At 39.8% G+C, this 27,544-nt stretch overlaps 1 protein-coding gene across 1 annotated transcript in view; it reads right to left on the bottom strand.

Annotated features, from left to right (window-relative positions):
* ADAMTS19 (ADAM metallopeptidase with thrombospondin type 1 motif 19) overlaps positions 1-27,544 on the bottom strand; it is a 275,226-nt gene that overhangs the window by 15,784 nt on the left and 231,898 nt on the right. The window contains exons 18-21 of the mRNA XM_089677700.1: positions 26,702-26,855; positions 20,225-20,360; positions 11,666-11,870; positions 9,464-9,616 (exon numbers count right to left, since the gene is read on the bottom strand). Coding sequence (XP_089533826.1) covers positions 9,464-9,616; positions 11,666-11,870; positions 20,225-20,360; positions 26,702-26,855 — 648 coding nt within the window. The remainder of the gene's footprint in view (positions 1-9,463; positions 9,617-11,665; positions 11,871-20,224; positions 20,361-26,701; positions 26,856-27,544) is intronic.

Below are 27,544 nucleotides of genomic sequence, written 5' to 3' on the forward strand. Positions count from 1 at the left end.
AAGGAAGGCTCTACACGATCAAAACCCTAGAAGCAGGCATCAAACTCCTGAAAACATGGAACATCATTCCGGTGGACTCTCACCAACCCGCCTCTAATCGTCTGCAGCAAATGGACGCAGAATGGTCATAATCTCACATCTACCTGTATCTTTAAACACCCAACAAACTGGGCATCGCTTCACACACAGCTAAGGCTGGCAGACGGCCCCTATCTGAACATTTCCAGATTCCAAGTTTTCTTCCAGCATGATCTCTCTAACGAGTCATGCTTGCACAAGCCTCTCTGTTATGCAGTAGCAAATGGTGCTACACATGTTACTTGTATATTTTACAAGTCCTTTATACCCCTCTCCCCCCTCCGCACTACTAGTTAACAAATTCAAAGTCGCCCCGTTCAAAGACCTCCTCTCAGGAAAAGCCTGCCCGTAGCACAGGTGAAGCTCCGAGGTGCACAAATAGGCGCAGGGTTCTGGCAAGCCAAGCAGATGTGTGGGCGCCTGGAGAGAGGACCGCGCGGCTGTGCTCGTGCATGCGCACACACAGGTACGTGCCTGTCACTAATGCTGGCACCAAGAGGGCTATTTAAACTGTCTGCTGTGGTTATCTCATTGCTGTATGGTCTATCCCCTGCTCGTGTTCCTGACTTCTGTGATTGTTCCCTGTTGCCAAAACCAGCCTGTTTCCTGACTTCTGATTGATTGCCTCCTGCCTTGACGTCTGGCCTGTCCTTGGATTATACTTCTGCCTGCTCCTGCTTGATCGACCTCCTGTTATTGAACCTGGCCTGTGACCCGACTATTCTCCTGCCTGCCGTTTAAGCCTGATCTGTCTCGTCTAATACCAAACCCCGCTCATCTGTCTCGACTCTGCTTCTCTCTACACGGTGCTCCAGCATCCATCCATCCTGCACGGATACATCTGCACCCTGCTCTGGTCTGCTTCTCATCAGTCCAACAGCTATCTCCGGACAGATCTCAGGCCCTCTTACCCCGCCGTGCTCCTGCAACCACTGTCCCTCTCTCAGCGGTCCTTGAGCCGGAGTTGTACGAGAGGTCTGCCTCTTCACGTCAGGCTCACTACCCAAGTACATGACACCTCCACTACAAGATGGAAAACCTCTCTCAAAACAGCGACCAAATCAAGCCCACAACATCACATCTATGAAAGACCACCACCTACGTCATGAAGAAACTCACCCTCCTCCCACAATCTATGAAACAACACCACTACCTCATACAATCCGCCAACAACCGACAAAATGATTAATATATCATCGTTAAATGTCCGAGGCCTCAACTCTCCCTATAAGAGATCTTTACTCCTGAAAGAAGCTCGCTCCCTACAAACTGACGTCCTATTTCTACAAGAAACCCACTTCACCTCCACCAAAATTTCCAAATTCAATATCCATCACTTTTCTTCAATATATATGGTGACAAACTCCAAGAAAAAGAATGGTGTCATTACAGCCATAAGAGACTCCCTCCAATTTCAATACATCTCAGAAACAGCAGACCCACAAGGCCGCTACCATATCCTGATATGCAAAATCAACAAAATCCTGTACACCCTGGTCATTGCCTACGGTCCAAATACCAACCAACTCCAATTTTACAACAAACTCAATTCAACTATCTCTCATCACAGAAAAGGCAGACTACTCATTGGCGGAGACTTCAACATCATCGGCAATCCACTTCTGGACTCTTCCTCCAACAAACGCTCCTCCAAACAGACCGTTAACCACTTTCTACACACTAAGGATCTCTACGATGCCTGGGGATGCCAACACAGCACAGAAGAAGATTACACCTACTATTCCCCATCCCACCTATCCTACTCCAGAATTGACTTCTTCATCACAGACAAAAATGGACTTTATAACATGTCACTTCTTCAAAGATCGGTACCATAACATGGACGGACCATGCTCCAATGACCATCACTCTTGACCACAATCAACGCTCTTCAATCCCTCGAATATGGCGACAAAATCTGACTTTATTGAAGAATCCAGACCACAAGAAACACATATTGGATGCACACAACACATTTTTTGAACGCAATGATACACCTGATATACCTATACCCATACTGTGGTCCACTTATAAGGCATACATGAGAGGTATTCTTATACAACTAAATTCCCGCATTACCAAACAAAGAAACCAACAAATTGACGAACTCCTCACCTTAATCAAATAAAAAGAAGAAATGAACAAAAAATCCACAGATCTCTTAATCTCTTCCTCTCTCACCACAGACAGAAACAAACTTAGATCCCTCCTACTATATAAGTAATCTCCAAAAAATGAAAGTAAAATTTTACTCATTAGGAAACAAAGCTAATTCACTACTATCCAAAATGATCAAACAAAAACGCCTAAAATCCAAAATATCCTCAGTCCAACACCCAACCACTCATACCCTAACTACAAATCCACAGGATATAGCCAACGCTTTCGCAAAATATTACCAAAACTTATACATTCTCAAAAACAACCCTGACACTATTCAACCAACACTCGCATCCACACAACAATTCCTACACACAATTAAACTCCCTCAACTTTCTGCATCCCAACTCACCGCTATCTCTATCCCAATCTCTCCGAAAGAAATAGAAATAACCATCAAAACACTCCCACTTAATAAATCCCCAGGAAATGATGGATACACAAACGAATATTACAAACAATTTTTGGTCAAAGTGGGCAATCCTATATTAATAATGGAACTTGTTTATTAGTGTTTGAACCTGTAAAGTTTCCATTCTCCCATCACCCCTCATTCTAACAAGAAGCAGCCTGGGAAACGTAGGCTCCATTTTCAGGAGCACATGTAAAGCAAAAACAACTGCAAAGCCCAGCCATCATGTTAGCACGTGTCTACAGTGGAGAGCTATACCTGTGTCTCGTCTAAATGCCAGCATTGTTGGTAAGAGCTGGATCTACTTGTACCTAGTATCTTCTACAAACTTCAGTGGCAGAAGACACAATGGTTACAGTTGTGCTCAAAAGTTTGCATACCCTGGCAGAAATTGTGAAATGCTGGCACTGATATTGAAAATATGACTCTTTTATTGAAGGATGATGATCATATGAAGCCATTTATTATCAAATAGTTGTTTGGCTCCTTTTTAACCCTTTTACTGCTAGAGCCATTTTTGCCTTTTTTGAATGCACATTTTAGGTATGACGATTAATTCAAAAATTGTTTATATCACATGACATTAGTGCAACTGTTTGTCAAACCCGTAATTTCATAAAAATACACTAAAGTTAATTTTAGTGCACACAAGCACAGCGTATTACCTTATGGGATGTGCAGAAGTGATTTGGTGGCTTTACAGCTGCTAGATACACTTACACCAGAAAGCCACTAGCTGGCTCAACAAATAAAAACACAGCTCTGGATGCTATAGCTATAGCAGCCAGGAGTGTGTGTAAAAGCTCATGCTGCTGCTGACATAAACCTTATGTTGGAGGCAGTAAAAGGATTAAAGTGTATCTAAACCCAAACCTTTTATTTTAAGTTTTGGATAGAGTATAGAAGGATTATACTGGCATTTCCGCAGTGTCTGCAGTGCAATACATCTTCCTGCAATTTCAATATGTAAAATTTTTCTTTTTGGATTTAGATATGCTTTAGAATAATTTCACAACTCATCCCCACCTTTAGTTCTGACCATGTAATAAGCAATACTAAAACTTCCCCTAATGTTACTATGGTAACCAGGGGTGGACTGACCATTTGGAAACTCGGGCACTGCCCGAGGGCCCGGGGTCAGTAGAGGGCCCCATGAGATGCCCCTGGTACCTTTTTTATAGGCTTTTTTGAGTTTGGGGCCCCATGAATTGTCAGTCCGCCCCGATGGTAACATTATACTACTTTGGTCATAGTGCAATATGAAAAAAATCTTAAAAAAGAAAACATTTATAAAAAATAAAAAATAATAAAAAAATTGAAAATAATTGAAAAAAAATATCTTTTTTTTTGTACTGTCACCAGTCAGTGTCCCTGATCAGCGCTCACCAGTTATATGCTGACGCTGTACTGCACTGGTGACAGTATGTAAAAATAAAAATTGTGAAAAGAATTTTTGAAGAAAGTACTTCATTTTCCAAAAAATTATGACAAAAAAATTACAACTTCAAAAAACTTGCCTTGCCTCTTATGAAATACATCAGACTGTCTACTTTGCAAAAAGGGGTCATTTGGGGGATATCTGTACTGTTCTGACATTTTTGGGCCTCAAGAAATTAGATTGGCTGTCAGTACTTCAGGGTTGATCAATTTTCAGATATATCCCATAGTTTGTGAACTCTATAACTTTCCTACAAACTAAATAATAAATACTGATTTGGGTTATTTTCATCAAAGAAATGTAGCAGAATACATCTTAGCCCCAATTTATGAAGAACAATTATTTATTTGCAAACAGAAACAAAGAAAACATTTTTTTTCAACCTTTTTGGTCTTTTTTTTGTTAATTTAGCAAAAAATAAAAACCCCGGCGGTGATTAAATACCACCAAAAGAAAGCTCTAGTTGTTGGAAGAAAATTATTCAATTTTTGTTTGGGTACACTGTTGCATGACAGCTCAATTGTCATTCAAAGTGTGAGAGCGCCGAAACCTGAAAATTGGTCTGGGTAGGAAGGGGGTAAAAGTGTCTGGTATTCAAGTGGTTAACATTATAGCCAAACAAGGCTGTAAACATGTCACAGCCTTGATGCTTTACTTTGTAGCCATGGCAACCTGCAGTTTGACAGATGGCACTACCTGTCACACTCGCCTACTGAAATGAAAGGAGCGAGCACACCTAAAGTGTCTTCAGTGAATTATGCCTTTGTGCTACTTTACGCAACTAGCTGCGTACAGCTGCCTCTACCTATTTATGTCTATGGGCAACTGTACGCAGCTGTAGGACATCCAGAACACCAGAAAGAAACAGTGGGCTGGATTTGCTAAAGGCAAATATACAGTGCACTTGGCATATGCAGTTGCACTTATTTTCCCAGGAGCTTAGTAAAAGAGGGGAAGTTCTGCTGATTTCCATCATCAAGCCACGTGCAAGCAAAATGCTGCTTTTTTATTTTCCTTGCATCTGATTGGGTATTCTTTACAAAAGTGAAGCTTTACTACATTTACTAAGCAAAATGAGTGCAATTACAATTGCAGAGTGCACAGCCTGTTTGCCTTTATTAAATCCATCCCATTGTCTTTACACTGCACGGTCAAATGTGGCCTTGTGCATGCAACCCTAAATGCCCATAAACTGTCCTAATTTTCCACATTAACATGCTGCACATAAATGGGACTGGATATGTATTACTTTTGTGTTATATTTCGGAAGACTTGGCTTTTGTAAGTGATATAAATGGCATGTCCTTATATAAAAAAAAAATACATTCCTTGTTGCTGGTATGCTCTTGGCTGAAGAATTTGACATACATTTATTTGAAAAAGATAAGAGTAAGATCATTTAAAGATTACTAGAAGTTCTTACCCCAAATTAAAGACATAAAAAGAGCTGCTGCCAGTGTTTAGATAGGAGCAAATACACATATTTCAGATTTTGACAGTTATCTTTAAACTCGGGCCAGTATGCCCCAGATTCTAATTAAATTAATTCTTTACAATTACTCTTTGCTTCAATGATAAAGAGTTATAGAGTGCTGCACATATGCAGACTAGTAACTTATAACAATGGGTCAGAAACTTTGTATGGTGAGAAAAATGAAAGTTTATTGCAGACTGACTGCTAAGAGTTGGCTGTTTTTAGTCTTAAAGCCAAATTCCATGTTTTTTTAATAATTAGATGAGCTCTACTTAAATGTAACACTGCTACAATACTCCCTGTATCCCCACCTTTGCTGTAATACTCGCCTTTTCCTTGTCACTTAGTGTTCAAAGACTCATTGCTATGTGGACTATTGTAGCTGGCCAGCTAAGAGCAGTCCTAGGTTGCTAATATGGTTCACATATATGTGTATACCAAACCTGCCAATAACCTCAGTACAGTGTATATGTGCATATGTTAAAGCCAAAAGCAGAATCATTGCTGTAATTTATGTCTTTGATTGTTATATGACATTTCTATATTCATTGTGTTAGCAGAAGCAGAAAAGGAAAATATGCCTTTAAGAGTTAGTATAGAGCTGAGCCAATCACAGCCAGCCTCACACTGTACAGAGCCTTAACCAATCCCAGCCAGTTTCACATTTGTGCCTGTGTAAAACTCCCTACTAGAATATTCTAGAGACACATGCTCACCAGACAGAAGAGGAAACAGAAAAAGTTCCAATTAGAGAAGCTCCATGGAGGCAGAGAAGGCCAAATAGGTATTTAATGCACTTGTGTGTTCCTCTATGGTTTAACAGTGCAGGTAGATCTGTGTGTAAAAACTGTTGTGTGTGTTTACTTGTAGTTCCACCGAACCTATCGAATTTATCAATCTACCGAATTAATCTAACAACATAAGCTAACGAATCTAACGAATCTATCAAGATAAGCTATTGAATCAACCCAATGTAATACGAATTAAACCATTGTAAGATAAATGAAATAAGCCATTGTAAGCAGTGTTATATGAAGAAGATTGAAGTTATTAAAGAAGTTAACTAAAACATTCGGTGTTCTCTTTAAACCTACTGCATCCACAGAACGGCATTGGAGGAATTACAGAGTAAAGTCAGTCCAATCAAACAAAGAAACAGCAATTGCATAATTTTTCTAATGCCACAGCGCACTAGGCACCAAAGGGTGCTGCGCCTGCCACATCTATTGCCAGTCCTCTTGTGGGTTGACTGACTCCCAGCATTATCCCACTTCCTTAGAGTGCATTGCATCATGGATATCCCATGCAGGTGCATCATCGCATTGCTCTGGGCTTACAGTATAATGCTGCGGAGAACAATGCTGACGTAAAAAAACATCAGTGCTGTTCTCTGCGTCACTGAGGGCCGCCCTCCATCACAGTAAAATCAAAAGGGTACAGAACCCTGTGTGTTGCATGACCTGTCAGAAGAAATAGAATCAGTCTTTAAAAAGACACAGCCAGACTCTGAAAGTTTTTTATCTGATGTACAGTATCTGCAATAGGAAAGCTACTCACCTCTCCGGTAGTCCATGTCTCTTAACTCCCCTCTGTTCCAGAACTGCATTCTCCATTAGACTCTTTGGCATTCAACATTTCTGGAAATGCCAAAGAGTCTTCCTAGGATGCGACACTGGAACAATTCAAAGGCAGGAGACATGGACCTCTGGAGAGATGGGAAAACGACAGCTCTTTCATTGCTGGCAACTTCAGGAGACTGATAGGGTATCTTTAAAGCTGAACTCCAGGCAAATATAAGAATAAATTATGAAACATGTTTTAAATAAAGTTTAGGCACCTTGGATTTGTCTTTATTTTAGCTTCCTGTAAACCCTTAACAATTAATCTATGAAACGGAGAGCCAAAAGAATAAGCCTTTTAGGGCTTCATTGCATTGCACAGGGCTGTTAGTATGCTAATGCTTCATTCTCCAGTTAGCAGACTGTGGTCAAAGAGGTGTGTGCCTTATTCATAACAGGTAGAATAGGGTCACCCTTCAAGCTATGCAGTGTGACAGGAGCATGTGAATAACACAATTAACTGACCAGATTCACAAACATTAAGGCAGGTAAGCCAGTTCACACACACAGATGTGCAGACAACATGACACTGTTGTCTATCATAAGGTAGAGGGATGGACAACTTTAGTGGGATAAGGTAAGGAAGTGTCTCCAGTCAGCAGAAGCTAATTTTTATTCAGCCTAAAAAACATTCCGAAACAAAATATTTGGGCTGTTTTTACATTTTTTTTATATCATATAGTTTTATATAAATATATATATATATATATATATATATACACCATATTGTCAAAAGTATTGAACCATCCCTCCAAATCATTGGATTCAGGTGTACCAATCACCTCCATGGCCACAGGTGTATAAAATTCAAGCCCCTAGGCATGCAGACTGCTACAAACATTTGTGAAAGAATGGGTTGCTCTCAGAAGCTCACTGAATTCAAGTGTGGTACCGTGATAGGTTGCCACCTTTGCAATAAGTTCATCTGTGAAATTTCCTTGTTATTAAATATTCCACGGTCAACTGTTAGTGGTATTATAACAAAGTAGAAGCAACTGGAAACAACAGCAACTCAGCCATGAGGTGGTAGGCCATGTAAAATGACAGAGCGGGGTCAGTGCATGCTGAAGCGCACAGTAGCAGAAGTCACCAACTGTCTGCAGAGGCAATAGCTAAAGACATCCAAATGTCATGTGGTCTTCAGATTAGCACAAGAACAGCGTGTAGAGAGCTTCATGGAATGGGTTTCCATGGTCGATCAGTTGCATCCAAGCCTTACATCACCAAGTGCAATGCAAAGTGTTGAATGCAGTGGTGTAAAGTATGCCACCACTTGACTCTAGAGTGGTGGAGATATGTTCTCTGGAGTGACGAATTACGCTCTCTGTCTCGCAATCCGATGGACATGTCTGAGTTTGGTGGTGGAGATGTGTTCTCTGGAGTGATGAATTACGCTTCTCTGTCTGGCAATCCGAAGGGCATGTCTGAGTTTGCCAGGAGAACGGTACTTGCCTGACTGCATTGTGCCAAGTGTAAAGTTTGGTGGAGGGGGGATTATGGTGTGGGGTTGTTTTTCAGAGGTTCATCTTGGCCCCTTAGTTATAGTGAAGGGAATAAGTCAATACACTGAATAACAATTTTATATTGCAGTGCGATCTTAAATGAAGAAGAAAACCATCCCATTAAATGTGACATGAAAATCATCATATACAATATATTAAGAGTGCACACTTTGGCTGCTGATAGCATGCAATGATTGCTGAGTTGTGACATCATTATGTGACTGTAGTAATAGATGTCTATGACGAACCATCTCATAGACCACAGGTTCTCAGCCAATGGCTCATATACTCCATGCAGTGGCTGCTATGGGTCCTGTGTACAAAATTTGTGTGCATGTGAAGATAACTCAGATCTGGTACTGTATTATTAATAGTTGGAGAGGCTTCCATTAACCCTGACCTTCTAGGAACTATTCTGTCTAGAAGAGCTAACATTCCTAACATCAGATACAAAGGAAGAATCATCAGGATCATCACCATCACAATTTTGAAAAGGGGTTCCATTATCTGTAGTGGTACATTTCATGGGTTCAGTGATTACACCTGCTTGGTCAAGTTTTCAACTACTCTTTAAGTACTTCTTCTACCAAGACATGTAGATGAAGCATTAATAAATGATTAGAGCTAAATAAATGCGCATAGCAACACTGATTCAACAACATTTTTAAACATCTTTTCAAAGCATCAGCTAATATGGTTTTTAAGTATATCAAAAACAATAAAGTAAATAAGTAGTGAAACATTCTTATCCTCATCTAAATATATATAATGAAAGTTCACCTTAGACCAGTCTCCTGTTCTCCATATGTAACACTTGGAATAATCTTCACAGTCTTCCATTTCTTTTGGTCTTGTAGATATCATGCATTTCTTTCGAGGGTTTGTGCATCTCACAGTTCGATGTCTTACACCCTTACCACACTTTAAGGAGCACTAAAAAAAAAACATTGTTGCTATGTTACCACAAGTAGCTTTATGAATGAATAGATAGCAGCAATATCTTCATTTAGAAGGTCAAACATTGTCTAATTAAATTATACTATATCAAGAGTACCGTATTTTTCGCTCCATAAGACGCACCTGACCATAAGACGCACCTAGGTTTTAGAGGCGGAAAACAAGAAAAAAAATATTCTGAACCAATAGACTGCAGACACATTACAGGAAATGACCAGAGACTGCGGACACAGTACAGGAGATGACCAGAGACTGCAGACATAGTACAGGAGATGACCAGAGACTGCGGACATACTACAGGAGATGACCAGAGACTGCAGACGTACTATAGGAGATGACCAGAGACTGCGGACGTACTACAGAAGATGACCAGAGACTGCGGACACAGTACAGGAGATGACCAGAGACTGCGGACACAGTACAGGAGATGACCAGAGACTGCGGGCACAGTACAGGAGATGACCAGAGACTGCGGACAGTATAGGGGATGACCAAGATACTGCGGACGTACTACAAGAAATGACCAGAGACTGCGGACACAGTACAGGGGATGACCAAGAGACTGCGGACAGTACAGGGGATGGCCAGAGACTGCGGACGTACTACAAGAAATGACCAGAGACTGCGGACATAGTACAGGAGATGACCAGAGACTGTGGACATAGTACAGGAGATGACCAGAGACTGCGGACATAGTACAGGAGATGACCAGAGACTGCAGACACAGTACAGGGGATGACCAGAGACTGCAGACACAGTACAGGGGATGACCAGAGACTGCAGACACAGTACAGGAGATGACCAGAGACTGCGGACACAGTACAGGGGACGACCAGAGACTGCGGACACAGTACAGATGACCAGAGACTGCGGACATACTACATCATATAAAGTTCCCACCACCCAGAATATCAAATGATCTGACACCATACATCAAGGAAAAGGACTACAACTCCCAGCATGTCATTTTTAACTTACAGAAGGCAGGGGGCGCACTGAGCTCTGAGGACAGGCCACACCAGCAGACAGGACCGGACTGCAGAGCAGGGAGCGCACTATGGACACATGCCAGGAAAGGGGAGGAGCTGTAAGGACAGGCCACACCTGCAGACCGGACTGCAGAGCACAGAGGGCAGTACACAGACATGCCAGGAGCAGCGAGGAGCTCCGAGGACAGCGCGGACCGGCAGAGCTGGGTTCGGCGGGGGACTGCCTACTATGAAGAGCTGCGGGGACAGCCCGCTGAGAGACGGGATAAGGTAGGGAGAATGTCAGTGACAGGCTGCAGTGGGAGGGGACAGCCGCTGGCCCTAACACGGCGGTGGTGACAGGTGGAGGACTGTCATTATCTGGAGAGAGAAGGGATAAGGCAGGGAGAGCATTGGTGACAGGCTGCAGTGGGAGGGGACAGCCGCTGGTACTAACACGGCGGCAGTGACAGGTGGAGGACTGTCAGTATTCGCTCCATAAGACGCAGAGACATTTTCCCCCATATTTTCTGGGGAAAAAAGTGCGTCTTATGGAGCGAAAAATACGGTAATTATAAGCAGCCTAAGCAGTGATCTATGGCTACCAATCATAAAGAAGCCTGTGTATGTCCAATCAAACTTGCTTGTTCTTTACCCTTAGTTTAATCTTTTCTCTATTCTTAACGAATAGCATTTATTTATGAGAGAGATGGGGCTCAGTTCTTGAAGCTGAATCCCATGTAATTTGACATTTACAGTCTCTTGGCTAAAAACAAAGACCGTTATCCATGTGTAAAACTTTATGAATTAGGCCTGTCCAGAAAACTACAAGGCTTAATTGGCTGAATCTTTGCATCAGAGCAATAAGGGCAAGACTTCCAGTCCTGATCACCATTCCACCATTCACCCTGAAAAAGATGAGAAGTTTTCTAATAAAGGTGCTTTTTAAACCATTGACAACACTTTGCTGACACAATATTCTTTTGAGTGGAGCACTAAATATAACTAAATTGAAACAGATCCATCCTATTTATGTTCTTCAAGTGTATTACTACACCTCAGACCACACTCCGGCCTCCCACACTGTCATACAGTCCTGGCCCTCACAGCGCTGGGTTGATGCAGGCTTATATCCAGGGCAGTCTTTTTCCCAAGCTGTGATCAGAGATCCATTTCTAAGCTGCTGTGTGCATGCTGTCTGTCGATTCTGAATTCCTTTACCACAGGTTTTTGAACACGGACTCCATTCTGTCATCATCCATCTAATAAAAAAAAACAGATTTTAAAAACTTTGAATTGTATTGAATTTGTGAAGTACCTTTCCACTCAACATAAAAAAACACATTGCAGATACATAAGCAGTGACTTTAAGTGACTTTAGGTTGCAGTTACACTTTATCAATACTAACATCCTCTTAAAAACATACATTTTTTAAATTTACGTTTGAATCAATTTGTGAGATGTTTATTAGGAGCTGATATTAGGATTTTATTTTTCCAGTATATATATTGAGCGCCACTAAAATGGTATGTTTTTCTTTCCTAAATTGATGTCTTCAGACATAACAAACACTCTCCTGACAGTAACTAGTTTACAATTGCTTCCAGGTATTTGTTCTTTGGTCCCAAAGTCTTTTACTGAAAGCTTACCATAAAGGGGTACCTCACTTTTGGAACAAGTGAAAAGTTGTAATTCTCTCCTCCCCACTGTCACTTGTTATGTGTGTTGGTTGGGTTAAAGTGTAATGGCATCTTTGCCTTCTTGAGTGCCATGAAAGAGGTGGGAGCTGCAGAAAGGCCAAACAGGACAATGGCTGGGCTGTACAATCTCTGAGAATCATTAACCTGACCTGTTATATTTCTCATTTAAGTTTGCAAGAATTAATATTTCACTGTTAATATATTGCATCTATTTTTTATAACTTCAAAATTATTATAATTTCAAAACTGGTGCCTAGCTTTACTGGATAACACTGGTAACTCTTCCTTCTGAAAGTTTCATGCTACATAAAGCTTCTTACATAATATAGACAATGAAGCAAATGAGAAACTATCATAATTTTTTTCTATAGAGATTGGATTGCAAAAATGCAGTATCTCACAGAAGTGAATACACCTCTCACATTTTTGTAAATACTTTATTTTATCTTTTCACGTGACAACACTGAAGAAATTACACTTTGCTACAAGTAGTGAGTGTACAGCTTGTACAGTATAACAGTGTAAATTTGCTGTCCCTTCAAAATAACTCAACACACAGCCATTAATGTCTAAACCACTGACAATAAAAGTGAGTACACCCCTAAGTGAAAATGTCCAAGTTGGGCCCAATTAACCATTTTCCATCCCCGGAGTCATGTGACTCGTTAGTGTTACAAGGTCTCAGGTGTGAATGGGGAGCAGGTGTGTTACATTTGGTGCTATTGCTCTCACTCTCTCATACTGGTCACTGGAAGTTCAACATGGCACCTCATGGCAAATAACTCCTTGAGGATCTGAAAAATAAAATTGTTGCTCTACATAACGATGGCCTAGGTTATAAGAAGATTGCAAAGATCCTGAAACTGAGCTGCAGCACGGTGGCCAAGACCATACAGCGGTTTCACAGGACAGGTTCCACTCAGAACAAGCCTCACCATGGTCAACCAAAGAAGTCGAGTGCACATGCTCAGTGTCATATCCAGAGGTTGTCTTTGGGAAATAGATGTATGAGTGCTGCCAGCATTGCTGCAGAGGTTGAAGGGGTGGGGGGTCAGCCTGTCAGTGCTCAGACCATACACTGCACACTGCATCAAATTGGTCTGCATGGCTGTCATCCCAGAAGGAAGCCTCTTCTAAAGATGATGCACAAGAAAGTGTGTCTTGCCTACAGTCAAGCATGGTGGTGGGAGTGTCATAGTCTGGGGCTGCATGAGTTCTGCCGGTACTGGGGAGCTACAGTTCATTGAGGGAACCATGAATGCCAACTTGTACTGTGACATACTGAAGCAGAGCATGATCCCCTCCCTTCAGAGACTGGGCCGCAGGGCAGTATTCCAACATGATAATGACCCAAAACACACCTCCAAAACGATCACTACCTTGCTAAAGAAGCTGAGGGTAAAGGTGGTGGACTGCCCAAGAATATCTCTAGACCTAAAACCTATTGAGCATCTGTGGGGCATCCTCAAATGGAAGGTGGAGAAGCACAAGGTCTCTAACATCCACCAGCTCTGTGATGTCGTCATGAAGGAGTGAAAGAGGACTCCAGTGGCAACCTGTGAAGCTCTGGTGAACTCCATGCTCAAGAGGGTTAAGGCAGTGCTGGAAAATAATGGTGGCCACACAAAATATTGACACTTTGGGCCCAATTTGGACATTTTCACTTAGGGGTGGACTCACTTTTGTTGGCAGCGGTTTAGACATTAATGGCTGTGTGTTGAGTTATTTTGAGGGAACAGCAAATTTACACTGTTATACAAGCTGTACACTCACTACTTTACATTGTAGGAAAGTGTAATTTCTTCAGTGTTGTCACATGAAAAGATTTAATAAAATATTTACAAAAATATGAGGGGTGGACACACTTCTGTGAGATACTGTAAATACATTGCAAGCGTTACTTAAGTATAATGCATTTTTAAAACATGAATTTATAGAAATTATCAGTAAACTCTTTCACATTATATGGTAATGTATACATGGCCTTTGAATATAGTAGCATTTGACGTACTAACCAGCAGTAACGTTTCTGCCAAACCCTGCTATACAAGATCCTGAACACATCCCTTATGTCTATCTGCTGTACTAGAGCACAACATCTGGAGGGAGGTGCCTCCTCTTTTTACAATGAACGCTATATGGACACCTGCTCCCCACACCAACTTCACTGAATCTCTGATCCCTGTGGCTATTTATCCTCTCTTGATTGTAGCAGCTGCATAACACATTGGGGTTGAAAAGAATTCTGGTTAATATTCCCAATTCCCATTCTAGAATTTGTGTATTTAACTCACGCCGTTACTTAAGCTTGTGCTAAAAACAGTTACAAAGGTGGATGACAGTGAAAAATAACTTGGTGTCCCTTCAGTCTTGCTTCATTCTTACATTCTCTCTTTCAAGTAGCTGATCATTCAGTAAGCCAGCTTTCTGAAAACCAACAACACTGATGGATTTGCCCTTGATCCTGGTACTTTAGATGACTCACTTTGTACCCTGTATAACTATTATTACCCCGATACATTGAATAATATAAACAAAAATAATGTAAATCTGAAAGGCCATTTTTCATGTCCATATGTTACAAGCCATCGTCTGGCAATTCTGTTCTAGAATACCTAGCATTACCTTAATATTACATTAAAACAACTTTTGGCAACCCTGTACCTGCTGCCAAATGCTGGAGAAGAAACTAGGCAAGTTTGCACATCATTTCCTTAGAATTTGAAAGCCTCTCCTGGAACTACATTACCCATAAATAGTGGATGGCACTAGGTGTTGCCGGCCATCCATTGCCTAGCTAGAGTCTGGTCAATCACCAGTGATTGCTCCATCACTAACATAATTTCACTAGTTCTAGCTGGCCCAGTGGCACAATAGTCACAGCACTGCAGTACTTTACAAACCAGAAGGTAGCACTATTACCCCATTAAAGGAAATGCATTAGGAACAGTTCTGAACAGTTCTGCTGACAGGATCACCAGATATTTTATAATAATAAAAAGGCACCAGGAAAAACAGATTGTTAATCCTAATGGTAGCCCAGTTAACATATTAGGTTTTGTCCATAGCTCTGCTTTCAATTATATAACTGGATATTTTGTCAGTAGAAATGAAAAAATGTCTAAACTTTATCCTTGGTTATTCCTTTGCAAGTTAATAAAACTATTTGGTTATCTAAAACCTGGCATGAGGTCTACCATATCAATCTTTCATCCAACCTTCTGATACAGGTTACCCTGCTTCCTTTATATCTACATAAAGGGATTGTATGGTAGTTTTGTATTTTATAAATGTATTTATTAATTCCTTTATTTCTTGTGGCCAGTACCTAATATATAAATAAATAATAATTTTTTTAAATCTTTTTTTTCATACTCCTGCTGCTGTGATGTTGTTATTAATATGCAAAAAGGATTTTAATAGAAAAGTTAATTAAATGAATGATCAGGCAGGAAATACCTTTAACTTGCAGTTTACTACACAGACGAAAAGTTGGAAGCAATAATGCAAAATAGGTTCATGATGGCAAAGGTCATGCATACACTACAGAATATTACAAAACAGATTATGAAAGCTGAACAAACATACTTTTCACAGCAATGTCAATGTGGTTCAATCAAGATAACATGTGGCTGCATAGCATAGTCACTATAAAACTCTATAACAACAGTCACTACTTCAGTAAAGTATTACAGAATGCAAACAGCTACATGTGATTATCCTCATAAACAATATCCCTCTTGGTGAAGTGTGAAGTCAAGGTTAGCTCTGGTAACATGAGCTAACAGCTCTATAGATCCAAGGCCCAAGAACAAGGGCAACCTCACTGGAAGTGGAGAACTGTTGTAGCACATTGGAGGCACTACGCACAGTAGCTGGATCTTCCAGAAAATCTGCATATTATTAGACTCCTGTCCGGCTCCCCACACATCAGTTCTGGCCTGACTGCAGATCACTTGCCCAGCTTTCCCTGTCTCATCGGATGTGGCCTTTTTTTGCTGCTAAGGAAGGAAAACCAAAAGAACGTATCTTACCTGGGCATTTTCAGGAACCCAAGGGTTCTGGGGGGGGGGGAGAGTTGGAGTTAAATGGGCCTGCACCTGCATTTAAGCATGGCGAGTAAATGGCCACAGGATGGACCCTAGACCTTGGACCTTGACAGTAAGCTGATGAGTCATGGGGCAGCATTATTGTGCTGTACAGACCACCATCCCTCAAGACACTGTGTCACCACTTACTCAGAATATGTTGGTTTCTGGTAGTAGCTTCAAACTTTCTTTGGGACTGGACCACCACCGTAGCCATATCTCCTCTATTAGGTGGCAACCAGTGGGTCCTCTCTCTGTATCTCTGCCAATATATATTCCTCTAGTGCATGGAGAGGGTTCACTAGAGGCATACTCTTAGGCTTCCTCTAGTCAAGTCTCCTTCTTCATCCACAACTTGCTGGGCCTGGATAGTGGCTACTGCAATAGGACATTTGCTGCCTTGTTGCTCTTTCCAGGGTGATAATGCAGAAAGAAAATCAAACTTTGTTGGGCAGGTTGACCAGTTTTGCTCCAGAGTGTTAAGTTTAGCTGCTTAGAAATGCAATGGATTGTTTTCCAATCCAGACCTTGAACTGGAACTTGACTCCCGTCAGGCACTTAGCAAAGCATTCAGAGGCATTGCAGGTGTTTAGTTTGGGGTTTATTTCACTTATGTTGTTGATATGGTCACTGAGTCATTATAGTATTGATTTATAGGGGGGTATTGTTCACTCATTTATTTATACTGTTCACTTATTCACATTGCAATTACCATATAGTTTATTTATTAGCGCAGCACCACATTTTACACTTTGGATTGACCATTTTTTGGTATATGGTTAGGTGCTAGCAGCTTTAGCCACAGGTTCACCCAAGCGCAGGAGGACTTCTAATATTGTTCAGTGACTGCCCGCAGTGTTGAAGTTGTGTTGAAGTAGTGTGACTTCAAATCCACACAGTTGTGAACAAGAGCTAAGCTGACATGAATTTTTGATTAGATGGTACCACAGCCTTCACCTCAAAGGGAATCCTGACAATGTCAGTTTCTTCGCAGATGTCTACATAGCACTCATCAGGGTCTTTTAGTGCTTTCAAAGTATGCAGCAGTTGTATGATATCTTTCGGTTTGCCCAAGTGTGCAGGGTGCCCTTTAGCATATCAACACTCATATTCAGATGAGATTCATGCTCAATGTCACCTTTGGCCACCCCCTCCCAGAGGTACATTTTGTCACCCCATCTTTCTGTCTGAGATCCTGCACCCACAGCAGTCTCTCTAAAGATGGCCCAACTTGACAGCCTTAGCACAGAAATGGTGACTGTGTTCGCCTTCATGGATGGGCCATAACTATGTCTAGCTAACCCTTCTGTAAATTAGCACATGGCCAGCTCTCATGAGCTAAGCTGTTTGCGTTTCTGCTCCTGAAATGCTATGGCCACATCTAACAGTTTGTGGAACTTCAAATTGGGGTAATTTAAATCTTTCTCTTGCAAGGTTTCTCTTATTTCCCAGACAACAGTCCATCTACAAACTGCTTCTTTAGCCATACATCTGCATACAGCAGGTCGGCCATTCTACTCAGCCTTTCTTCCTAATGCGTATCTCTGCTGTGGAATAGACTCTCTCGCTATCTGTTTTGTGACAATAAAGTGGGCTGTAAGGTTCTCTAATGTTGTCACTTGGCTAAAAACCACTTCTCAGCAGTTAACTGTCTTGTCCCTGTCTTCCAGTGAAAGGCAGGACTAACCTCCCTGGTTCCTCCTCTAGCTGTGACATGGCCCTGTGTACTTGGGCAATTGTTGTGGCAGGAATTCTGCCGGTAATAAGGGGGTCACTATTGTAGGGGAGGTAGGTTGCCTTCTTCCTTCTTCCCTTGGAGGCAGTACTATAAGGCACTGCTGTCGCGTCACTCTCATCAATATTGTATGACCTGACTGATCCTGTTTGTAGACATCAAGTTTAACAGAATAGGTAATTGGCTGAATGATCAGACAGGTAGAAACTGTAAACTGCATTTTACTAAACAAGTGCAAAGTTAAAAGCAATATAGCAAAATCATGCCCCTGATGACACCATTTATGATGAAACACGTTGGTTGGAGTTACGTCCTCTGATGTCATTACGCCACGTACCGCTGCCATTTTGTTGGTTGGAAACAACAGCAAATCTATATGCTTTTACTACTGTTTGTGTGTAAGTGCATTTCTTCTAATAGACATGGCTTTTTCTTAATATTATGCCATGAGGAACCTTTGTTTCTCTCTTACATGCACCCTAATATCCTGAGATGGTTTAATGAAGTAAAATCTCTATGTTATAAACTGAGGAGTTGTCTTTTGGTTGAAAAGTCCTATGGTTCCATATTTCCATCCCTATGTTTGCAAACCACTATTTTGAAGTACAACCTTTGTAGTGTGAGCTGTGGAGGAGCCTTCAGGTGGAGAAGTTGTCTGGTCCTACTCTTCCATTTGATTGACCATAAACGCTGTGTAAAGCCGCATAACCTGTGGTCTTACCATCTGGTAAGAGGCTGTGTATGTTATTGGTGGAGGACTTTTTCTCTCCCTCTTTGGGACAGCTAATCACCCTTTTTCAAATTTCATATATAGAAGATTTCTTCATATTCTTAAGGGCTTTTTTCCTTTTAAGACTTTTCTTTCATTTCATGATGAATATGTTTATTATGAGAGATTAAGTGCTACATGTTTTATAGTTTTTCATTTTCATTGTCACCAGCAATTTTATGTCAGCTGCTTTATCTTTTCTGTGATTAAGACATTTAGCGCATAATTATTTTGTTATATAATACTGCAAAATAGGTTCAAAAAGATTCAGGATAACAAGGAGCATAGATATACTGCAGAATAATACAAAATAGACTATGAAAGCTACACAAACATGGATTCTTTGCAGCAAAAGGCTCAATCAGGGTAACATGTGGCTGCATAGCATAGTCTCCATAAGATTCTGTAACAACAAAGAGTCTAGCTAATAATCACTACATCAGTAAAACAGTTCAGAACACCAAAAGCAACTTGAGTTTTGAGAGTGGAAAACCACCCACCTGGCTATAGATCACTTTCCCATCTATCTTGGCCTTAGCAGGTGTGGCCTCTGAGCTGTTGAAGGAGGGAAGCTGAGGAACTTATCTTCTCTGAGCATATCTATGAACCCAGGGAGATGTGGGAAATGGAGTTAAAGGGGCCTGCACCTACATCTGAGCATGCTGAATAAATGGACACTCTACAATTAAAGAATGCATGCTCTGTTCCTGTGTGGTTAATATTCATGTTTTTTGTTACATTAATTAGATTGACCATCCTGCAGCAACAAGATTAACTCTTTATAATAGTCCCTACTACAGTATGTGGACAGTTCGTCCTGCCTTTCTTTAACACAGTTTGTCCTTCCTTCCTTGACACAGTAGGGGGAGCAATGCAGGATCAGTACCCTCCTTAGAGGAGAAGACTACTATGAGGCATACCTTAGTGAGGATGTGAGTATTGAACAAGCCTGAAAAATCAATCACTTTAGAACTAAAGAGGTCCTGTAACCATTTTTACTTTGGATAGATCCTAATTTAAAAAAACACAACTATGATTTTTTTCATTGTTAATTTTATTTTAATGTTCTTTGAAAGTAAAGTCAACTTTGGGAACCAACGCTGAACCCACAGCTTCCAGGAAATCACACTATAGGATTTGTGTTTAACCATATAAAAGAACAACTAGAGGTAAAGAAATGTAGATTTCATTTTACTGTTCACTATCAATAATCCTGATTGTGGAAGTTGATGGATTTATTTCCAGCCTATACTAGAAGTTTTAGTTCAACAAATTTCAAGGAATCAAGATGATTAAACTGTAAAATAAGTGTATTATATTTACCTTGTTTGACAAGGCTGTTCATTGCACTTTCTAATTTGTGGTTCTGGCTTCATCAAGTCTTTACAGTAGGAGTTATCCACGATAGTTATATTTTTGTTCATAATTTTAGTGCAAGACACAGTTGTTTTTCTTTCCCCTAGTATACAAAACACATGAAAAACAGTATTATAAACAATGACCTATATAAAATAATTGTCCATAGTTTATTAGGCCTCATGCACATGGACATCTAGAAGCGGCAAGGTCCTCAGGCATAAAATCCCTATTGCTTTCCCACAGCCAGGGAGTTGCAAATGCTTTGGCATTCACCTATGCATATGTGTATAGCATATTTTCTGAACATGCCATTTTTGCATTCATGGACCACAGCAGGTCAGGAAACAGAGAGATTCCAGACCAGACAGAAGACAGCTAGATCTAAGGTATGTAATTAGGGAATTAAAAAAGGTTCCCACTAGTTTGAAGAGGGATATTACATGAATAAATCACCGGACAGTAAATATTTTCTGTTCTAGGAAACCTTGCAAAGCTAGAAATTGTACCTGGGGGAACCTGTAGTAAATTTACAACTTAAGTGCAGCAGATTACTGAGATCTTAAGTTGTAAAGACATAGCTTTCCTCCAATGATCTGTCATCTCTAATAATCTTCAAGTGTTATAATAATACATCCTAACCTTTCAGCGATTTCTTCAGAATTATTTTGGTGTCAGAGAAGAAGTGCCAGGGTAAGTGTCAGTCTGCATTGTTGTCCTGTTGCCTAAGTACAGTGCGGATATAAAACAAACCTAAAAATGTGCAAGCTTGGCTACATCAACTGAAACTAAAGGCTTTAACTGACACTTTTACCCTCCTGCAGCATTTCATCAGAGAGAGTGAACCATCTGCTCTTAGTTTAGGCAAGAGACAGGTTAGCCTCTGTGTGGGCCTTGTAGCATGACTTTGGGCTGATATTTCTGCCTTGACCGGAAGAAAATATAAGTAAATAACAAGACCAACACCTGTCCCCTGAATGTTAGACTACACTATTACATCAATGCGGTGATTCACATTTTCAAATCGTCTTCATTGATGGGGCATTGATTGATAGACCCATAAATCTATCAGGAAAACCACACAAAATGCTATTATTCTGAGAATTTTATAATGCAACCAGACTCATCAATCTTTAGTTTCTGCAAGCGGCTGCAGCCTTTTGTCACATCATTCAGTGCAGTGCACCGTGCTTCTCTAAGAACTACAAAGAGTGGTACAGTATATGGAACATAGCACACCTGGTTTGCATTTTGGCCCCATTTACACCAATGCAGCCTTTGGTGCATGTAACTGCTTTGCTTTAACCACTTGCCCTCCAGAGGATTTACCCCCCTTCATGACCAGGCCATTTTTGCGATACGGCGCTGTAGTACTTTAACTGACAATTGCGCAGTCATGCAATGCTATACATAAATTAAATTTATGTAATTTTTTCCCCCAAAATAGAGCTTTGTTTTGGTAGTATTTGATCACCTCTGTGGTTTAAACAAAAAAAGGCCGACAATTTTGAAAAAAATTAATTTTTTACTTTTTGATATAAAACATATTCAATGAAAAAATTTTAAAAATCTAATTTCTTCATAAATTCAGGCCAAAATATATTCTACTAAAAAAAATCCAATACCTGTAAATTAATTGGTTTACGTGACAGTTATAGCATCTACAAATGGCAGTATATATGTTTGAATTTTTAATTTTATTTTTTTTATACTAGTAATGGTGACAATCAGCAACTTATAGCAGAAATGCGGGACTGCATTGGTCATTCTGGCACTGGGTGGGAACTGACTGCCACTGACATCCCCAGTGACAATAATACAGTAATCAGTGCTAATAAAAAGCACTGACACTGTACTAATGGCACTGGGCAGGAAGGGGTTAACATCTGGGGTGATCAAAGGGTTTAATGTGTGCTGCTGTGTGTGTTTTGCATCATGTGCTGTGTTTGTTTTACTATGAAGACATGCTGCTTTGTATTTCTCTGCTGTGCAAAGAAAAACAAAGCAGCATGTCCTTGCTGACAGGTGAGAGACCTGTGTTGTTTTACACACAGGTCTCTCTCCTGTCAGCTTTACCCAATGAATGCCGAGTACCAGCCAGGAATTGTTGGCCGGGACCCGGTTGACATCCCTAGCTGCCAGTAGTGGTGCGGGTAGGGTGGTATGCGTGCCCCCCTACCCAGAAATGCAAATCACGAATACATCCATTATTTGCGCAGCCCTGCCGCCCTGTAGCAGTACTTCTACTATGGGGTGGCAGAAAAGTGGTTAACGTGTGTGGCATTTAGGCAAACTGTTTATTTAAATTGGCTGCCAAATACACCACAATGGAAGTCATGTATGCAAAACATGTGGCAGCGTAGTACACTGCAAAGCATAGTAATCTGTTGTAGTGAGCTGCAATGCAGATGCGCTGGGAAGATGCAATGGTGCCCTGGTGTTAATGGGCCCATAAAGAACCTTGGATCCAGGACCATTCAGAAAACATGATAACTAGTCGCTAGGGACATTGGGTAGCCAGCTGCACAGGATAAATGGCAGGCTACATTTCTGAGCTAACCATTAAAGGTACAAAGCAATTACATTAATGTTGCACCTAAAATGACTCAGGAAACACTGGGGGGAGATTTACTAAAACTGGAGTATGTAAAATCTGGTGCAGCTCTGCATAGAAACCAATCAGCTTCCAGCTTTTATTGTCAAAGCTTAATTGAAAAAGCTGAAATTAAAAGCTGGTTGGCTACCATGCACAGTTGCACCAGATTCTGAGTGTTCCAGTTTTAGTAAATCCCCCCCACTGTGTTTAAGTTATTTTAGGTGAAGGAAATACAGGTGTATGTGGGACTGCCCAGTTTAACTTAGAATGCTGTTCATTGAGTTATGTATAGGGTGAAAAAAGACTTCTCATCATTATTTCTGTGTAAGCATCATGTTGCCAAGGACAGATATTTATTCCATTGCTAAATAACTGGGTGTTTCACACAGCAAGTGATGGCATGCAGGCAGATTAAAACATGTCTATGATCAAAAAATAAAAATTATATATTCACTTCCACTTTGTATTTCAATTATGTCTAGCCTAATAATTTGACCAGTTTTGAAATATGTAACCTTACTCCGTGAAGATCCCCACACATTTCTTTTAATTCTGTGACACATTCTCTATACTCTATGAGTAGGCACTGCTGTGTAGACATGAGAGGTTCGTCTCTTTCCTAATTGAAATTTGGATGAATTTTTAATTATTCAGAAATTTGGATATATCTGAATTGCTGAATTACAATAGTAATGAATCCGAAATAACAAAATAAAATTCAGATGCAATATGGTTGAAATTCGAATTCGACTCAAATTTGAATATGAAAAGAATAGAATAGAACAAAAAAATAGAATAGATTAACAAATAATAGAAAAGAAAAGAATAGAGTAGAAAAACAATAGAATAAAATACAATATAGTATAAAATAATAGAACAGATTAGAAAAAAATACAATAGAAAAGAATAGAATAAAATAGAATAGAAAAAAAAATAGAATAGAATAAAATAGAAAGAATATAACTGTCTTATGAAATTCAGTTTTGGAATAGAATACATTTGCATACAATAGATTAGAATAGAATAGAAAAAAAACAACAGAATTTAATAAAATAGAAAAAATATAACTGTCTTCCAAAATTCAAATTTTGAATAGATTAAATTAGAATTCTAATAAAATAGATTAGAATAGATTAGAAAATAATAAAATAGAAAAGAATAGAATAGAATTGAATAGAAAAAACAATGGAAAAGAATAAAATAGAAATTACTAAACTTCTAAAATTCAAATTTTGAATAGAAGAGATTAAAATAGAATAGAAAAACAATAGAATAGAATAAAATAGAAATAATATAATTGTCTTCTGAAATTTGAATTTTAAATAAACTAAATCTGAATTAGTGTAGACTAGATTAGAAAAGAACAGAATAGAAAAATAAACTATAGAATAGAATAGAAAGAATATAATTATATAAGAGAAAAGAATAGAAAAAAAACAATAAAATAGAACAGAATAGAACCAAATAGAAAATAACTGTCTTCTGAAATTCAGATTTTTAACAGAATAAATTTGGATTCAAATGCCAATTCGAATTCAAATGTTGATTTGAATTTTCCGAATTTGGTCGAACTGAACTCAAATCAAATTTGAAAATGAAATCAAATGAATTCCAAAAATGAATTAAACAAAATTAACTAAATTATTTAAATAACAAATTGAAATTAAACAAATGTTTCCGTTCTGCACAAGTCAAGTGTTGTGTCACATATTTCACAGAATCTGACTTCTGAACCAATAGCATAATACTTAAAACCAACTAAAATCCACTTACAAAATGAATGCTTGCACCTATACAAACTAAAAGAGCACTGCTATTTCCTATCCTATTTGAGGCTGCCTCTGGGTTGTATCTCCCACACATGAATGCATCCTCGGAGAGTAATAATGAGAAGAATACCAGCAAAATGGACCGTTGGGACAAAATGGAGCCGAGAGTACCAATGTTTAAAGCGCCATAGACTTTCTATGATTAGGGGTCAAAAAGTCTTGGTGATCACGGTACAATAGGAAGGGAGCACAGAGTGGATTCAGCACTGAGCACTGAAGAATACTTTATATACTATATTGCCAAAAGTATTGGGTCAGCCTTCCAAATCATTGGATTCACGTGTTCCAATCACCTCCATGGTCACAGGTGTATAAAATCAAGCACCTAGGCATGCAGACTGCTTTTACAAACATTTGTGAAAGAATGGGTTGCTCTCAGGAGCTCAGTGAATTCAAGCGTGGTACCATGATAGGTTGCCACCTGTGCAATAAGTCCATCCGTGACATGTCCTTGCTGCTAAATATTCCACAGGCAACTGTTAGTGGTAATATAACAAAGTGGAAGCAACTGGGAACAACAGCAACTCAGCCACGAAGTGGTAGGACACATAAAATGACAGAGCGGGGTCAGTGCATGCTGACGTGCACAGTGCAAAGAAGTCACCAACTGTCTCCAACGTCAATAGATAATGACCTCCAAACTTTGTGTGGTCTTCAGATTAGCACAACAAAAGTGCATAGAGAGCTTCATGGAATTGGTTTCCATAGCCGAGCAGCTGCATGCAAGCTTTACATCACCCAGTGCAATGCTAAGCATTGGATGCAGTCTTGTAAAGCATGCCGCCACTGGACTCTAGAGGAGTGGAGACGTGTTTTCTGGGGTGACGAATCACACTTCTCTGTCTGGCAATCTGAAGGATGTGTCTGGGTTTGGCAGTTGCCAGGAGAACAGTACTTGCTTGACTGCATTGTGCCAAGTGTAAAGTTTGGTGGAGGGAGGATTATGGTGTGGGGTTGTTTTTCAGTGTTTGGGTTTGGCCCCTTAGTTCCAGTGAAGGGAACTCTTAAGGCATAAGCATACCAAGACATTTTGGACAATTTCATGCTCCCAACTTTGTGGGAATAGTTTGGGGATGGCCGCTTCCTGTTCCAACATGACTGTGCACCAGTGCACAAAGCAAGGTCCATAAAGACATGGATGAGCGAGTTTGGGGTGGAGGAACTTGACTGGCCTGCACAGAGTCCTGACCTCAACCAGATAGAACACCTTTGAGATGAATTAGAGCAGAAGCTGCTATAGCTGCAAAGTGTGGGCCAACTCAATATTGAACCCTACAGACTAAGACTGGGATGCCATAAAGGATCATGCGCGTGTAAAGGCAGGCGTCCCAATACTTTTGGAAATATAGTGTATGTAATTTTTTTTGCACACAAGCTACAAGTGGATAATTGTGATATTGGAAATTTCTATTTTTTTTACCGGACATTTTTTTGCAGTTTAATGAGCTTTTTATGTGTTATATTATAACTTTTTTACATGTTCAATTGTTTCTGTACGATTATTGCTTTCTGAGTACTTTGATTGGAGTTTTCTGATCTACAGGGGATCGGCATTCTCTGCATAGGATTGCACCTTTACATAGAGCACTGTTATATCATGCACATATGGACATATATATTGAGCAGATAAGCACTTTAGATTGGGGAAGTATTGACTATTGTTTTTTATGGAGCAATTTTCACTTTATGGAGTAATAGTACACATAATATGATCCTGTTAAGAATTGTTTATTTAGGATTGATCTGATTTCATTATCGATTACAACCTTTGTGGGTTAGTAATCTGGGTGCAGGCATCTAATACAAATGTGTGTGTTTTTTCCAGAGTGCGAAAATTTATATATATTGAGGCTTTTCAATTTGCATGTATACATTTGCTGGGGTCACAAATGTATACAGAACATGTTGCAAAGTCTTTGCTAAATGAAAGGCAACTAGATTTGCACTAGATGGACACTTGATTTTTATTAGTGTCCTTGATAAATTCTCCTCTCTCCATAAATGTTTGATATTATTTACCTCCTCCACACACAGCATCACAGTCCTCCCACCCTGAGTGTGTCCACATGTATAAAGGCTCATTCCCTTTTGTGCTGCGGTTCTCCGGAACCGGATCCAGTGGTATTGTATATTCATAATGGAGACCGTAATTCTGGTCATGAAATAGCAGCACCTGCAAAATACACAGAAACAAGAAAGTGAGAACGTAGATCAGGCAAGGAAGTGGAACATTGGCATTCGCTACAAACTCCAGTGTCTTGATGACTGGAAAATATGCTGGCAATTGCACGTCAGTTTTTTCCTCCTTCAGGAAAGACTTTCAGACTACTGTGTGTATCTGAGCATTTTTTATTGGGAAGTGGATATTTTTATTAACTCAAAGTGTAATTTGGCATATAAAAACCTCTGTCATTTCTAGGAAAACAGTGAAACTTTAAAACATCTTTGTAAATAGTTGCAAGTGAACAGGTGAATATTAAAGAGAGGAATCTAAAAAAAAAAATCAGTACTCAAACACAGAATATTTGGAAATGTACTCTTATTATTGTCTGTCAACAGTATTTTTCCATATGTGCTACATATTTTTGTAGTCTAAGTGAAACTTGGAAAACACAGGCTGTTTCTACAACAAGCAACACATATGAAATGTTTTTCATTTTTGGTTCCGTCTCCTTTCCTGGACGCAAATCAGTCTAAGCTTCTCTGTCTAGAGAAGAATCTTTTGTACATGAGAAAGGATGCACATCTGAATTCAATTCATTGCAGGTGTTATTCTTTATTTGCTTTGCTAAAGATGAAATATGTTTTCATTAGAAATTCATACAAATATATTTTTGCTGTATTCCAATGAAATTTCCATAT

Source organism: Staurois parvus, unplaced genomic scaffold, assembly GCF_062004578.1.
Source record: "Staurois parvus isolate SC_StPar_1 unplaced genomic scaffold, SC_StPar_1.0 ptg000014l, whole genome shotgun sequence".
NCBI lineage: Eukaryota > Metazoa > Chordata > Amphibia > Anura > Ranidae > Staurois > Staurois parvus.